The sequence below is a fragment of the Temnothorax curvispinosus genome, unplaced genomic scaffold (assembly GCF_003070985.1).
Source record: "Temnothorax curvispinosus isolate PA1 unplaced genomic scaffold, ASM307098v1 QBEX01000525.1, whole genome shotgun sequence".
In the NCBI taxonomy this organism is placed as follows: Eukaryota; Metazoa; Arthropoda; class Insecta; order Hymenoptera; family Formicidae; genus Temnothorax; species Temnothorax curvispinosus.
This window is the reverse complement of record NW_020210305.1, coordinates 2958568-2976768: the sequence shown is the minus strand read 5'-3', so window position 1 is coordinate 2976768 and position 18201 is coordinate 2958568. Positions and strand designations below refer to the sequence as shown.

General features: G+C 37.2%; 1 protein-coding gene across 1 annotated transcript in view; it reads left to right on the top strand.

Moving 5' to 3' along the window:
* The first annotated feature begins 2053 nt into the window (after positions 1 to 2053).
* LOC112454907 (integrator complex subunit 3 homolog) overlaps positions 2054 to 18201 on the top strand; it is a 24858-nt gene continuing 8710 nt past the window's right edge. The window contains exons 1-2 of the mRNA XM_025016542.1: positions 2054 to 2202; positions 3693 to 4448. Coding sequence (XP_024872310.1) covers positions 4326 to 4448 — 123 coding nt within the window. The 5' untranslated portion in view covers positions 2054 to 2202; positions 3693 to 4325. The remainder of the gene's footprint in view (positions 2203 to 3692; positions 4449 to 18201) is intronic.

Below are 18201 nucleotides of genomic sequence, written 5' to 3'. Positions count from 1 at the left end.
ATTATAAAATATTATGTATACATTATTGGTCCGCAGATTTTACTATATATTAGATATATTTTTAACAGGAAAAGATATAAATAGAAGTCATTGTTTATTCTACCATTACTTAAATAATTATCATATATTTATTGGTTTTCGGTGTCATTATAAGTTTTTTAAAATTATTTACAAATAATATATGTGTATTGTTAAATTATACCAATAGAGAGAGATTATAAACTAATATTTCAAAGCGCACGTCTCTTGTGGGCATCACAATTTAATTGATAATCATAACTTATTTATCTTATACATAACTTGATTGAAAGACGAGACTGTTCGTCCTATAGTTTCTAAAATATATGGTTTAAAATTTCGGTTAGGCTTTGTTTCGGGAAGCTGTTTGATTTTTAGATATCTGCGGTATCTTTTTACAGTTTTGTGCTACGAAAGAAATCTTGGTATACAAGAAATCGCATAATTCTTGTCTCATTAAGATCGCTTCCGCTCCCTTTCATTCGAGTGAAACGCTTTTTAACGAGGATTCATACGCGTATATACGAAGAGAAAAGTCTCTTTTTCCCATACATGATACTCGTACATTCACATAATACTTTTCATGTGGCGACACGGCAGATGTCTCGCTCGTGATAAACTTATACGAAGATTATGTCGTTTTACGTAACCCGGCCGCCTTAATGTCTTAATTGGCATTCTCCGATTGAAAAGCATTATAACACCATTATTTCGCAATATTAAATTCATCGCTAATCGAAATGTCATGTGGCAACTCCAGGGCTTTGCGTAATTGCTTTATTTATCTTTTTAAAGAGTACACCGTATATATAAGAGAAGCCTCTCTTTGATCTCCTAATACACTAATGTGATAAAATGCCTAACAATTTATGAAAATTTCGTCATCTTCGTTTCATCCGCGAGAATTAGGGACAGATAATTCCACGGAAGTTGCGTGCCCCTCGAAGAAAGTAATAGCCGTGCGAAGAAAGAAAGTTTGCACGCACGTATATATGTATATATTGGAGAACAGAATTTATTTCTCGAGAAAATCGAGAATATCCAATAATTACAATATTCTGCAGTTGATCGTCATACGAAGAGTGGAAAAAAGTGTCGAGATGACGTAAAAAATGAGCGATAAACATGTAGATAGCGTGTTAGCACGAGCTATGGGCTTTATGATATAATGGAAATAATATATGCACATTGCGTTATGTGCATATGCGTACTGGCGTCTACAAAATAACTTGATAAAGTACGAGGTCAAGTAATAGACGAGCCTGAGATCTCGCAGATAACAATCTTGCGAAAATTCTTGTCCCTGTTTAATTATTTATACTTCCAGATTTCATAATGTGGCTTGTAAACTACACGCGAGTACTTAGCACGCGATACTTAGAATGCAAATAACATGAAACTGCCGTAGATATTAACATGATAGCCTTTTACACTAAATACTACATCTTAATAATTATGTAAATAATATATTATGCTATTCTATTAATTTTCAAAAATAAATAACTGTAGATATATGTATGTATTTTCTATAAAATGTGGTAGCTTATACGTATGTGGATATTTTATTTTTCTCTCTTTAATTTTTATTATCAGAAATTATGTAAGACCGTACTTTGAATGTTTTTGTGTATTCATCAGATAAAAAATAATATCTAAACTTGCGTTAAAATCACAACATTTTTGCTCAAGTATGTCAATTGTAATTTAACATTAAAAATTCTTCGTGAGCTTCTATGATTTTAAAATGTAATTATATATCAGATCCACATCATTCATTTAAGTTCCAGCGAATTTTGTTTCAATTTTTCGCAAATGTAGTCCAAAATTTTAATCGATTTGAAAGATATACTTAGTAGACGGATTTTAACAAAATCCTTAGGGAGAGAGTTGACTTCGCATTTCACACATTTATCTCAAACATTAATAAATTTATATTATTTTTTATATTAATATTAAATTAATTATTTTTATTAAATTTCAGTGGAAGCTGCCAATGCTGCAAATCCTCCTTTGAAACGGGCGATCAGTTCGAAACGTGAGACTCACCGTCGCACAATCGAGACTGGAGAAAGGAAGAGTCGCTGGACGGTCGAGTTTTCGTCGCCCGGGGCGAACCCGAAAGTGTTTTCGCTGCTCAATCAGAAAGTACTGGACCATGACGAAAGATCGGCATCGATCGAACAAGTATGTATCGCATGATCTTGATTCTCTTAATAACGTCGTTGCATTACGGTGCGTCATTAGTCATCGTTGCACGAACTGACTTCGTCCCGTCAGTTCTCGAACACGATTCGGTTGCTTCACACGCCTCCGTGCCCCAACTATGATTATAAGATCTATTTTTTTGTTTGTAATGATAGGGATTTCGTAAGCTTCTCCATACTTATACGATCCAATAAGAGTCACCGATATTTATCTCAACATTAATTAATCACGATAGCATCCGCGAGGAAAGCTTTAAGCTTAAAGAATCGTGAAATAAATTTGCAACGAAAACACGTATTAAGTATATTAAGTAGGAAACTATTAAGTGTATTAAGTAGGAAACGTTAGATACGATTTGCAAGTTAATTTACGTAATAATTTCGTTAGAAATTGCTTGACGTAAGAACGGGCGTGCGAAGGCTTAATGAGTGGCATTTCCGCGAGCGCGCGTCGCTGAGCTGCGAATAAAACAGCGGCATGTTATCGGAAGCGGCGTATGAAAAAGGCAACTGTAAAATGGTACGTCGCGCATTTGCCCGTTCTCTGGAACGTCGAGCACTTGGACGGAAACATAATGGACCGATGTCCGTTCAAGCGTTCGCTCGATCTCGATCGTCATTAAGTAATAGTTAACGGATAGATGGAATTGGTCGTGTAACATTCCTCTTCCGATATTTCGTTTGTGATAAGGAAGAGGAACGAAAGGGGTTTCTTTATGTCTCTTACCAACGCTTACCAACGCTTCTTACGAATGTTCTTTGAAAGAGAGACAGAGAAAGAGAGAGAGCTTTCTAAAGTTTATTTTAAATTTCCTAGACTGTAACATATAACTGTCTTATCAACTGTAAAAAATGCTGACTATTTAATATTCAGATATAGAAGAATATTCTTATCGAAACAGTAAAAAGACATTAAAGAAGTTAATAAAATCACGGCTGCTAATTGTAAGACATAAATACAGAGACATAAATAATTTTTATGACTTTATAAATTATAATTATATTGTAATTCGTTGAGCTTTAATTCACGGTCTTCAGGTCAGAAAACAAAGTTGTGTATATGTTATGTACGAGACGCGACGTAATATTTTAAGTGAAGAATAAGTAGAGAAATTGTTTTCTCGACTTAGTTTTATTTAGGCGACGATGATTGTCACAAGCAATTTTACAGTAATATGCCGAGTCAAAGCGTGTTCGCAATGAGTTACTAACGAGAATTGAGAAATTCAGCTCAGGATAGATCTTCGCTTAGTAAAAAAGATGGGACTTTGGTGAAATAGTGATAACTAATAGCTGAATGCATCTCAAATACTAAAAGTAATTGGTGTGATTTTTCAAAAATCTAGGAAAATTAAAAACAGGACGCTTTTGTACTTAAAAAATTGTTCTTTTTAAGTTCTCTTTTAATTAATAGATTGGAACTTTTATTTTCAATTTTCAATTAATACGGTCTTTCACCCTGTCTCATAGCAAGAAAATATCGAGAGAAGAAGTGGGTTCCTTCTTGTTGACGTTCACCGGCCTGCTTGGTGGCAGTCTCCCACTTGACGGACCCCGAGAACTCTTCCCGCGTCGCGGAGAAGTAAAACTCACGGACGTTTTCCGATCTCCAACAGTCCCGAACTCGTCCCCGTCGACGTGCGAACTCGTTAGGCCCCGCAACTGGTATAGCTGGCGTATCAGCTCAGCCTCTTCCTGATCTCGTCTCTTCCTGAACACGGGAAGGAAGGAAGGAAGGAAGGAAGTCGCCGCGGTGAATTCAATGCCTGGCATCCCCTGGACGCGAGAGGCGCTTCTCCCGCGTGATTAAGCGCGAACACGACCGATAAGATCGAAGAGGCTAAGAACAAACGTCAAAACAATAGGGAGACCTCGCGTCTGATCTCACGAGTGAGATTATTTTAAGGGGAAGGCGGATTCATCTTTATTTATACAAGGATCGTCGACCGAGATAGGCTACCGAGAGAGAATTTGTAAATTAATACAGGCGAGAGAGGGTTCTCTCTGATGTACCGGTGGTGAAATTCGAAAGAAGAATACAACGGGTGCTTCGTCATAGTGTAGACGTTGATTTAGAGCCAGGAACGGAATTCATCCTCCGTGATGAGGCAGAGATACTTCTTGTGTTTTCTGTGGACCGCGTTGACACTGCGGGGAGACATCCTCGTGGCGGCTGAGGCCGATCCTGCAATTTTAAACGGCGCCGACTTACCCCATCTTCAACAGGTGAGTGATAGGAAGTAATATCTATTTTGTATATTTTATTATTGAACCGGAATTATAAATATGCATTTAATATCATCACAAATAATCCAACCAAAGTTTCTATATTTCATGATTTATTCATTCTCTAATTAGATTGTTTTATTTAGTCGAAAAATTTGTAAGACTGTTGACTGATGCGACAATTTTTATCAGAATTACTTTCATTTTTCTTAATTAATTCCATCGCGCAACTTTCTCTCGCGTCAAAAAACTTTCTTCGATCGGCCGGCAAAATACATATTTGCGTAATGGAAGTGTAACGGCGCGCGAGATTCGTCGCGAGGCATTTCGGATTAACACTTGACTAAAAGCATTGATAAATCCGATTTTTCACGCGTTTAATCTCGATTCGGTTCCGCTTCGTTGTTGCAATCGATATAATATGCCAATCTTTTATTGCAGATTTTTGCATAAAGTCGAGTCGTGGATTGATGAAAGTAATAAGAAAACATTTACGAACAAAATAAAAGCGCGAGTTCTTTGCATTTTAGTCGATCACGAGGCAACTGAATAACGTTCTCGAATGGGAGTTACTCGCGGCTTCATAGTACATTAATTTGCGTATCTCAACCCAAAAATCGTTCGACGATTAGATCATTAGTTTCCATACTAGTTTTAAAAGCAGTAATTATTTATATACTGATAAAATCGTATAAAGCCGCAAAAAATCTAAATACGTTTGGAATTATCGCTGAGACGGCACTTACACCTAAATGAATTGTACAAACCGCAGGACGCTGTGGTGAAAGTAATTGCTTCATTATTCTTACATTTTATTACCATGAAAATTTCGTCCGTGGAAAAGTCATAAAATTTACACTCTCGTAAGTTGGCTTTGCTCCTGCTGAAGCAACGTTTGCATGCGCGAGAATCATTAGACATACACACATACGCGCACACGCACACGCACACACACACATAAACAATAAAATATATTATTAAAAAATATAGTAATAATAAAAAAATAACAATAAAGTATAAAAATAAACAGATATTAAATTTTAAATGATACAATAGAATAAATTATCCTTTAGAAATATAATTATTTGAATATAATTATTTGAAGTTACATTAATCAGGAACATGGCACTTAACTTTATTACTAACATATATCTGCTTACTTGCTTGGGAAAGAAGGAATAGTCAATTGAATAACGAGTTGAGTGATTGAAAAGTATTTTTCCACTCAGATTAAGGCTTCGTGTTTTGACGATTCCAGAGGTCCATCATCAATCTCATTCGCGTTTCCGCAATGAATCCTTTAGCGTTTGATTGGATTCATTTCGAAATTTCTCTAGGGACTCGATTTAATGTATTGCTCCGGGCACGTAGATTACTCGAGCGCGGACGAGTATGCAGATTTAATGAAATTGCTGTGCGCCTGACGTAATCAGGCCGTTGCATCGCGAATCCTCCGGCTATCTGCTTCAACGATCGCAGTGAAATTTCACTGGCGAGACAGTAACCGTGCGCAAAAAAAAAGAAAAAAAGAGACTCGCGCTTTGCGTTAATTACGCTCTCCATTCGTCTTCCTTCATAAAGACGAACGTGGAATCTATATTCGCGTCTCACGCTCGCCTGTTCATCGAATGTTCTTCCCGATGTTTTCTATTCGAAATAGAAGAGGCGCGCGAAGCGAGCATTGCCTAGAAAGCAATACAATGTATTTGTTTAAGTAGTGCACTTTACCTATCGGTTTAAGTATTGCAGTACCGGTTTTTAGATATGATAATTCGACAATATCACAGGTTATCTTTTCTGACAAACGTTCTTTGCAGACGCAAATCAAACTTTTACTTTAATTTTATTTGATAACGTGACATCATGTGCTCCTTTCTATCTTAAAGCAAAATTAGTGCAGAAAAATCGTTTTCTATTTTCATTGATTTTATATATATGAAATGATGTAATAAAAAAGTAATTTGATGAATACGTTTAATAAACAAGTTTTTTTACCGGATACGTTATATCAAAGAAAAACGAATCTGAAGTATCAGCACTTCTAGAAAAATACTTACACTCAAAGTATTTTTCTCAAGTTAGATTGGCACTATATAACAAAGCACGCGAAATGTTATTGTATCTGTTACGGCATGAGAAAAAATAAATTGATTGATTGATTGACGCGATAAATATTGTAGCAATTTCGTAAAATTAGCAATTCGCTGGCTGAATGCTTTCGATGGATGAAGTATTGTCATCGAATTTTCTATATATCATCATAATATTTTGCTTTAACCTACTTCCATGCTTTAATATTCATGCTTTCACAGAAAGAGAAAGATAACTGTTCGTGTGTCAATTTGAATATTCCTCTATCTTTCTCTCAGATCGATCCGTTCAGTGGTTACGACGATAGAACTCTAGAAGCGCAAGATCGTAAAACAATTCAGAGGCTGCATGAAAGTAGAACCGCACGAGTGCTCACCCACTAACAGAGTGACTCTTGACCGCCCCTCTCTCTCTTCCTCGAACCTTCTTCCACACTTCCGCTCTGCGTGTTTTACATCTGGACTCTGATATACATCTCGTAGCCTTCTTAGCAGCGTGGATCTTCTCATTCTAATTGCTAGGTTTCTCTCTGGAATCGATTCCCCGCATGAATAAAGAAGGAATCCGGTGCTGATGAATAATTTAAAAACGTGAACACACACCCACATGCACAACAGTATTTATCTTGAGCAAATACGAATCCTCTTAATAAACGTTGTAAAAGTTGTTGTACAGAAAGATCTTGGCGTTTCAACATTTCTCAAGCTTCTCAAAGTATATAAATAATCTAATCTTTCGATAGCTTTTATACCCTAATGAAAGATAAATAATGCTGTGTGAATGAATCTCTCTTTATTTCACCTAAGTGGAGGGAAGCGTTCTCTTGATAAGTAATTGTCATTAATTGAGGATACATCGGAAATGGATACGCGTGGATCCAAACGGTGTGGAACGTATCCGATCGTGGGACCTTTCACTCGGGCCACCGAGAAAACGTTCAGGTTTCCATGTACGGTATGAAAAGTATCTCGTGCGCGTGTAAAAGGAAATACGAGGGACATCCAATTGAATTGAAGTAGCTTCCGCGGTTGAAGCGTCTCCTCTTCCGGAAGCTTCTTGAACGATGGGTATAAAGCGTACACGCGTCACGTATAACCAGGAACTTTCTAATGCGCGAACAAAACGAAGACACGTTTATCTTTATCAGAGAAGATATATCTTTAACTGATTAGATACATTTGATACTTAGAAGTGCGGTACGTTTTATTTGATTGTGAGTAGGATAATGATAATCTCGCATAACGTTTGCATTAGCGTTTACACATTGCATTTGTTTTTGTTATACTTAAATAATAAAATAATCTTATATCTGTACGAAAAATATCAAAAGAAAATTTCAATATTTAAATATAATACATATATTAGATAAAACAATCTCACCTATATCTTTATTTACATATTAAAGAGAACACGTATATCTAAAGGTGTAAATATCACTTACATATATCTAATATATCTAATATATTGTAAAATATTAGAGATAATCTTTTTTTATGCAATCGCAAAAAATACGTCGCGGCATCATATTCCATCCATCGGACGGCATTATATTCCGTGATCAGTTAACAGTAATCAGTAAAGAGCGCTAACGTTCCGCGCGGCTTTTCCGCAATTTACATAAGAGGCATATACGGTTTTCACCGTTCCACTTCGATTTGCCCATAATCTTTCGCGCGAACGTGGAGCAATTCACGCAACATCACACCGAGTCGTTCCGCGAGCTAAATATTGAGCAAAATTAAGGGGCGCAATTTTACGCGCGGGTAATTACAGACACAAATGCGGGCATACATGATGGCGTGTTGTAATGATTTTCTGGCACGCGTTAGAAATCGTCTTTAAATCGCCAGACGTGTGACCTGGCACGCTTGCTAAAGCGATTTTCCTTCGTCGTTCGTTCTTCGAAACGGTCGCGGTGCTATGACTGCTGCGCGATGCTCTTCTCATATTCCATAGTTCTTCTTCCCGATAAGGAATAGTTCATTTAGAGCGTATCTGGATTAAATACAGAAAATAAAGAAGTTTTCTTGTTAAAATACAGTGCGAGTGCGTACCGTGAGAGAAACGCACATTTATTAAATTACTGTCAAGGATACCACATAAGCGAAAATAGGGTACGTCTACTTAAGAATGATTTTAAGATATGTAATAGAACTCAGGGAAATCGATCTACTTATATCCTCGAATTATTGCGTTTAGCTGATGTACATTCTTTAGTTCTTTTTCTCGGATATTTAATTCTAATATTAATAATTCGTTTTCGTGTCGCGGAACATTAACTTAGCTGCAGGTGGTTCGACATCGACACGATGAAGAAATATCGGATCTTCGCGCTATGAATCTTACTTCGCGACACGAGGTGAGATCGAGATAAATATACAGGACAATGGGTGAAGGTGAAGGATGCTACGTGCTCTCTCACTTTCTCCAGAAATCTATCTCCCCAGAAAATAACGAAGCGGGAACGGATACGACGAATGTCGACGACGCGAACAAAATTTCGTTACTTCGTTACAGGAAAGATAACGGGACGCAGGTGAACGGGTGTAATTAATTTCTTGGGCGAGGAAATTATGCAATCCGGTATATTAATCGGGAATCTCGTGAATGTTTTCTGCGCAGAGTGGAACGGACTGTGAAGCGTGTATCGGAAGGAAATTGGTATCAGGGACTATATCTTGTTGTGAAAGCCGTAATTATTCATTCTAATGAAATTAATTACATACGACACGTAGACGCGCATCGTCGAATAATCATCGATTATATCAAATGAATTACACTGCGCTATTGTTGTCCAATTAAGCTATTGTCCAAATCGCGCGATGAAATCTCGATAATATAAATGCGGAAGACAGGCCAACTTTCATCCCATAAATGTATATGCGTTAAGAAACATCTAAGCATCGAATATCATGAAAAGCAATTAACAACAATTATACACTGATGTAACAAAACAATGACGAGATCGTAAAGTATATAAAAGATTATGTCGAGATGTTTATAGGTGATAAACGAAATCGCACTTAATTCAATCAGATTGCAGAAGTAAGATGAACATAAAAGTTTCCAGTTATTCAGAATTATGAATATTTTCTTAGTCAATAACTATCGTAGATAGTTCAAATTCTACTTCAAATCTCGCAGTTTCTTCCAGACGCAAGTTTTAAATTAGTAAAACTTTGTAAAATTCGAGAAATTAATATTTTGTAATATGATAAATTTCTATTTAAAGAAGAAATTTAGTTTTCTCTAACATGAGTGAAAGTAATTTTCCTTGCGTTAAGCAATTCTAACGAAATCGATTCTATATTCACGAAAGAATTTTATTCTGAAAAAATTAAAAAATTAATTAAATAAAAGAAATCCCATTTATATTAATAGCAATAAGACGTTAAATCAATGTTATGTAAATTAATTCGCTAGTCCAGTTTTCGTACAGTCCAGTTTTATAGTCTTAAGCAGGAAGACTGTCACCTTATAATCAACTGGTTCATCAGTGATCACCGTGAAAGTGTTTTTTCGTACATCTCTCGCTTGTCTGCTTTGCTTAATGTTACCGTAGTAAAAGTGAAGCTACAACACCCAGCGTAGAAAAGGCGTCTAATTAAAGAAAAAAATAATCTGAGATGGCAGATTGTTTCAAGAAGAAAGTTTGGGAAGATTTATATGCGTCTTGTCCCAAGCGTTTTTTTTCCCTCCGCAAAACATACGTGCGATAATTCATACAAATTCAAAAAATATCCTCACTAATGAAACAATTAGACCTCGGTGTATTTCGTAATCGATGTAATCGTACAGCCGCAACTCTGCTCTCAACTCGATTAAATGGTGCAATCGAGTAATCGAGTCTATAATTGTAGATAATTAACCGCGAACAGACAAACACGTGTCTCTAATCTCCACGATTCGCTCATTTACCGAAATCGATTTCCCTCCTTTCGCGTAATGTTATCTCGCGGACTGTAATCGTAACGGACACGGACGAATTATCCCGGAGCCAATTGGCCAACGAGCGATCCGTTTCATTTTGCGCAAACGGCTGTTTAACGAAATATCCCGCCGCGAGAACAGTCCACCACGATTTCGACACGTTCGCGCGTCGCACCGGACGGATCTTACACGCGAGCCCATCTCCACGATCTTACGCAAACGTTCACGGGGTTAGTCCTTACAGAACTAAATTGCCGCAACGAAACTATCATTTACGCCTTACGGCAACGTGTGTGGACGACATACGCTCTCAGAGATACCTATTAAATTTTACAACTGGAATTATCGAGTATTCAGGTTTCCTCTTGTAAAAGGAGCTAGAACCGCTAGAACGCTCGTCTATGTATATCGTCGTACCCAGAAATCCATCTCATGGTTGTTATTAATTTTATCGCAACAGCTCATCACAGAATTTACGAGAAAGACGCGGTGGCGAAGAACGTTTGCCTATCGTAAACCACTATTTTTGCGTCTGGGTGTGCAATTAATTTATTGCCTTTTCTCTCGTGAGTCTCCTCGTTCAGGAATCTCGCTCGTGTCGATACCGCGAGTGGAGTTAGACGGAGGGGAACCATCGGCGTTGTTACCGCATCGTTTCACTTTCCGGACTCGGTGTAACGGCACGACGAAGTCACTTGATCGCCATAATTGGTCAAGCGTTAATAACAGGAACAGACGATCAAACGCTGGTTAAGACAAATTACCGAGCGATCTGAGAGAGCGTGACGGGTAACACGCCGCGTAAGAACGCAATATCTGTATCGGAAAGTGTTTATAGATATCAATTTTACAATTAGACGCGATAAATGGGTGCTCAGTAAGACTCAGTTGTGGTAACGCAGCTGTGGTACCCTTTTCCCGTTTCTCTCGCAGCAGCGCGCGGCCTCGAAATAATATGTGCCCTTTTTTTATTACGCTCTTAATCGCTACTTTCTCTCATCTTCCTGCCCGAGTTGAAAATTGACGGAGATGATTACGAGAGAATAATCGATCGCGTTTTCTCTGTTTTGTGGAGAAGTGCATTTTCGTTCTACTACACAAATGATCGCGATACTTCATTTATTGCTGAGCTTTCTCGAAATTTGAATAAGAGGCGGAACTGGAATTTGGACTTCCTGTAAGTGGAGGCACGAGGCGATGCGACGGTCGCCTCGATTGTGCCATTAATCAATTTCTCCTCGGTGGACACACGAGAGAGACGAAGGTTAAACTTCTTTCTTTTTCGTCTTTTTCTCTCCTCACCCACTTTTACTACTCACAGCTCGTATGCTGTTACTTACGAATAACTTCCGCCAAGAAAAAAACCTTTCGACGACAGTTAATGTCAATGTATATATAATCACGCAACAGGATTTAGTATATCAAATATACGATTGCAGATTTCAATTTTCGTGCCATTTTTTAGCGATATCTCTTTATTTCAAAAGTGAAAGAAATTCTACATGGAAAAAAAATGATATTGCATAATATAAACAACATTAGCTAACAGTAAGTTTAGCTAATCAAAAGTAATCTTATTAATTTAATAACAGTATAATTAATGAAATAAATACATCATATTCTTTTAATAAAGTGTTATTTGTTTTATTAATTTTTTTGTTATTGAATTAAATTAATAAGATTATTGTCAATTAGACTTTTATTAGCTAATGCTATTAATACGCATTGTTCTTATTTTGTAAGACACTATTCACGTAGATATTTCTGTATCCAGAAAAATGTTAAAGACAAAACTATTGAAAACTTTTCTAATCCAAAAAAATTCCTGAAAGTCTCGTACTTCCAATGATATAACTCACGATATAACTTCAGCTAATCATTATAGAACTTATTAATTACATAGGAAATATATCGCGGGTGGCTCTTTTTTCGCGTGCAAAAATTTTCTGGAAAAGCGTTTCTGGTTTCAATCGGGTGATTTCCATGCACGCGCATTTCTTTTTTTCTTCGTTTGTGCGCGATACCGTCTTGGAAGTCGTTTCCGATTCGCTCTTTGCCGCGTAAAAATGTCCTGTGTTGGCAGGTGGTTTCAGGTAATAAACGGTGAAACGGAAAGTGTGGATTCCAAATGACCCCGGGGTGAAATTTCTCTCGTCGATCCTCCTCGGCAAAAGGACACACCGCCGCTCGTTGTTACGAGAGAAATTTTCATCTACCGATCAAGCCTGGTAGGATCAGTAGAAACTGCTTAACGTCATGCCTTACGGAATAATTAAGAATTTATGCTAATTTTAATGCAAGAGAAGCTCTTCTTTAAACATATAAGAATATTAAACGAGTTGCTTGCTTGACAAAATTGTGAGAAAAAAAACACTTCGAGCACATTTCGTTAAAGTTATGCAAGGATATATTAAATATTCAGTGTGCTGAGTGAGCGCGTGTCAAATTATTTCGAAATTTTGAAGAAAAGCGCACGAACGAAGGTTTCAAATGCATTCTAAACATTTTTACATATTTATAAACCCGATTCAATCTCTATTGTTGCCGCGAATGCTGGCTCCCCAAGTATAGCCTGACAATACGATTCAATATACCTTTGCTCGTGGGTTCACAAAGGACGTGTGAAACACATCTAAATGAAAGTAGGAATGTTACTGCGGAATTAGATTTGCTTCATGCGGAAAGCTAACACTTATGTTAGCTCAATGGCAGTGCCTTCCGGGGCAGGATATGAAAGTACGTATTGATTCTTAACGGGATAAGGTGATGCAGTTTATTGGTTAAATGTCATACTGGAAGTTTATGCGGCTATTATAAAGTAAATACGGTCCTCTAGTAGTACGTAATATTGCTCTACTTTAGCAATCGGAAAGTGCATTAGTTTCCGGCAACTATTCTCACTCAATTAATATGCAAGTCATCGATGTAAAAGAAAATTTTGACAGCGATGATATATATGTATAATATATATAATGGTGTGTATAATTAGTCCTGTAAATGCTAAAATAATCGTTTCAATTTATATAATGTGTGAGACTTTTATTGATTGAGGATATTACGAAATATAGTCTGTTATTAACGTAATAGCCAAAAGGATCCTCTTTATGAGGAAGCGTTCCTGTCTTTCGGAACACTTCAAAAGTGAAGGAACACTCGTTGCACAAGCCAAGTATGCGGCACTGCATGTCAGTGAACGCACACGTTTGATCGTGCATGCCAACAAATTATGCAATCTCGAGTATAAAATAAGAGTAGTATAGTAAGATTGCTAACATTATATCTACTTACAGCTTACAGCGTCCTGATTATCGATAAATTTGTGTATAAGCGTGCTTGAACAATTTTACAAAACAGAATGAGATGAAATAAGCCTAGACTTGGAACATATATCTTGTTTCTTATAGAACCAATTTTTAAATACTTTCTTTTTTTTAAAAGAAAGTATTTTCTTAATTAGGATTATGTTACGATAACATTTCCTATCAAAAATGAAGTCGAAAACAAAATCAAGATTAAAAACATAACATGCGAACAGTTATAGAATTCTAAATAAAGATGAAAAGATATAGTTTGTCAGACAGCGATAAACGATACAACAAACATTTAAAGGTTTAACATAAAGTTTAATTTCAGGAGCAAGTGCGAATTAGTTTGATTTGAATTTTACTTGATTTCTTAATTTACGAATTTTTAATTTTACTTATAATTTTTAATTTACAAATGATATATATCTTAATCGATCTTTTACTTGATTTAACGAACGAGAATATCAGAAGATACGTAAATTCGCATCAAGAGATAGGCCGGATATGGCGTATCGAGTTGGAAATACGTGTATGATCTCACACCGCGTCTGGCTATGCACATTCCGTATCTACTGGCGCAATTAAGCTGCGCACGATCATCGTAAAAGCCAAGCGCGGTCCAGTGGCCGCGAGTTTCCCACAGGCGGATGAGAAAAAAAGAGGAGAACGTTTATCCCAAGTGTGGTTTCTTAGCTCCTTCTGGGCATTATAAACGCCCTCGATCTTTTCCTTGATCTTTGGACCGCCAGGAGAAACGATAATTGCCTCGACACGGCGAGTAAGAGGATGCAGTGGCGTTATATGTATTTAATGAGTTATTCTGCTTCCCCCGCCATAGTAAATTTCTTCTGCGGATTACACATTATAGAAAAGTGAGCAGGTTTAATGGCAAGGCTAGCCGAGTAATTTTATATTTGACGTAAAGAATTTTTTAGTTGCGACGAAGGGGGGAAATTCAGTAATTGCAAATAAGCAACCGTTGCGATGTTTTGTCTAATTGAGAAACTGCAACGTTTTATTTAATTAAATAATTGCTACTTTAATATAATTTAAGCGCGCATAGGAGATAGCTGTGCAAAAAGTTTAAGAGAACTTTTTGATGTTCAAATTGTCGTACTTATTCTAAAATCTATACATTGATACAAGTTTACTGATTGTCCTCTTATCTCGATCTGTTTACTGGAGGATTCTTGAGAGTCGGATAGCGGTGACCGGCCGCGAATTGCGGTCGGCTTATGGCACGAAAGTGAGAGGATTGTCTTTCACGAGCCGGCGCGCCGGTTCAGAGTTCTGTCTCCGGTCAGATGCGGAAACTGTTATAATCCCAGCGATGATATTTTTTGATAAGCCATACGTGATAACGATTATCTCGTGCCTATCGAGAAACCCGTTCGTAATTCTCCAACATTTTATCAGCGCGTGGGTGGAGCACGGCACATCGAGAGCCATTTATTCACGTGCCAGGCTGTTCGCTCCACTTAATATATTTTTTATATATTTGCTAATGGTACTCGTGTGTGTGTGTGTAACAGAGTGATTAACTGTGGGCTGCGAGGCATTACGCGGCGATTGCATTCGTCCCCTTCGCGAAAGACTCTTTAGCAACGACCTGTTTTCGAGACACTCGAGCATCTTTGAAATGCATGTAGGAGTTTAAAGAAACGTTCGCTTCATTCAAAAACACTTAACGTGAAAAAAAAGAGATCACACCATATCCTTAAAATTATTATACAACAGACAGCAAGTCTTATCAACATTTATTTTCTCAAGTTTGTTTCTGCAATAACTGATGCAAGCTTTTTTGAATACTTTTATCTTTAGCATTTATACCTTTCTTTCAAGGTTTTACTCGAATTGCGAACTTGACGCGATTTCCGGTTTGAGCTGAGCCGAATTTTCGCAAACTCCGAATCCGCGTGATGAATCGTCGAACAGGACGGCCCCGTCATTCTTGCTACAGTGCTCCAAAGTTTCTCTGAACTCCGTCGCTTTCTAGGCCTCAATTATCCTCTGACAGAAACAGACCATTTCTCGAGGCAATCGCGCAAATTACCAGATAGCTCATTTTCGCAGCTCTACGACGGAAATCCAATTCCAGAAAAGACTTTAAAACATTTTTTTTTCGCCGCAGTTTGGAACGTGCGCATTTTCTGCAAAACGCGGGCGTCGTTTGCGTACGACCCTTTAACGACATTTAATATCCGGTTTGATCTGATTTACGCGTGCCCCGGGATATTGCCGCACGCGTCAAACTGCATGCAACGTTGTTGCGGAAAGTGGTAATTACCGCGTAGGAATCTGTGCAACCCATCGACGTGCACAACTTAATCCGATCGCTTAGCGAACGAGCGATCGGGCACTCTCGGAGGTTGCTGCTTTTTAAGTACCGCTTACAAAACTGGGATCTACTATTTCCCGTCGCACGTGTGCTAAAATAGAAAGTAGAGACAGACGCATAATCGCCACATCGCAGTTTGTGACACTTAACACAAAGTGTCACAGCTGCGAGAGGAGAACGACGTGCAATTACCTAATTGCTTTTAATCGATCTGTCTGGAACCATCCAGTTGAAAGATTGAAACTGCGGCCAACGATACGAGAAAGACGTAACTCGCAAAATGTGAGTAATTTTAGATGCTGCTCTCCTTGCGTGTGTCTATGCGAAATTATTTCGTTACGCTATGCGTGACGTTAAACTAGAACGACTGTGATATTGGAAAACCAGTATCAGTAACCTTGCACTTGTCAATACAATCAAATCTATTTAGCATACTAGGGATAATTTATCAAGAACATGTAAACGAGGGAATTTATTTTTTTTATATAACTACAATATTCTAATTTAAGTGTTTTGTCGAATTATTTTGCATTCGCAACTTCGCTAAACTTTTGCATAAAGATCTCAGATCAACATCTTATCGTCGTTTCTGATAAAAATGAAAAAAATTATGCAAATAATGTACGTTTTATTTATTTATTAAAAATGAAGATATACCCTAGTACAAATAATTGTTACTTAATATCGACGTGGAGAATTACGACATAACGCGTGGATGTCTGTTAGAGAGATTCCCTGGCGTTAATGTCAATGTCAATGAAATCGAATACGTGTAATTGACCTGGAACGCGAAGCGGAACATTGTTGACATGTGTATATTAAAATTTCTCGCAAACGAGAGTCATCTCACTTTTCACTGTTTAAACTGCTATTTTAACCGTCAGTCTACAAAAGTAATAATAAAAATTTCTTGAAAATGCATTCTATTTTCGACGTCAAGCGACAATTTCACCGTAAAATACAGGAAGTATGACATTCAGTTAGTGTCTCGTCAACGTGAAGTTGTAGAAAAAAACATTTCAACGGTTTCTCTGCTGAATAATAATATTATGAGTGTCTTGTAAAAATGCGACAGCTGCAAACCGCACGCGAGAAGACGCGTAATCATGCAAAACGCGGATATTAGCCCGCAGGGCTGTGCCGTTATATAAAGAACCAGTACACACGTCGATCCACTTGAACATGATATGTAAGTCGTTATGTGTGTGAAATGGAAACTGCAGTAGGTCGTACTTTCTACGAGAGGACGAGAAGACCCGTCTCACAACGGGCCGACGACGGCACAGAAGGCACACGGGAGAAAGGAAGATCGAACAATGCCCCTCTTAATTACGGCCACCTTAATTATTCGCGTCTTTCTCGCGCGCACAATAAAAGCAACAAACAATGAATTTGAGAGCATGCTGTGCACAGTATTAAGTATATCGGCAACAATAAAAGCGGCGATAATGGAATCAATAAGTAGGAATTTATGGTATATGTTGGAGAAAAAAGTAAAATCTAGATTATTAAGTTTATTATACCACAAGCTGTGATCGTAAAAAGTTATTGACTCAAAATTCTTTGAAAATGTCTTTTAAATTGTTTATTGTTAAAATTTGAGAACTAACTATATTGTCAATTATGTGAAAGTATATAAATGATATATAATTATAGATCCAGGCTTCTCTCAAGGAAAGTCTGTCTCAAACTGATCGTGCCTCATATAAATGACATATAATTATAATATAATTGATCACAAATTATAATCACTATGTAATGATTTTTTAATAATCTTTTAATGCGTTCTTTGTTGTCTCTAAACAAAGGAAGAGAAATGAGAAGCTGAAGGAATACTATCGAAAAGATCATTTATCTAAAAAATATTGTACGTTGTAAAGTATATGTTGATCTATTGAATTTAAATTGAATAGTCGCAAGAGTGAATATGACCTCTCCAGTATATAACTTTTACTAAATCGAAGGTAATCTTCTTATCGATTTTCCGCTTGGTTCCTGGAGTATAAATCTACGATAATTTATAAATCTTGTGACATACACCGAATTGCCGTCAATTGCGTAGATTCGATTTGCTTTCGCTTTTATCTTG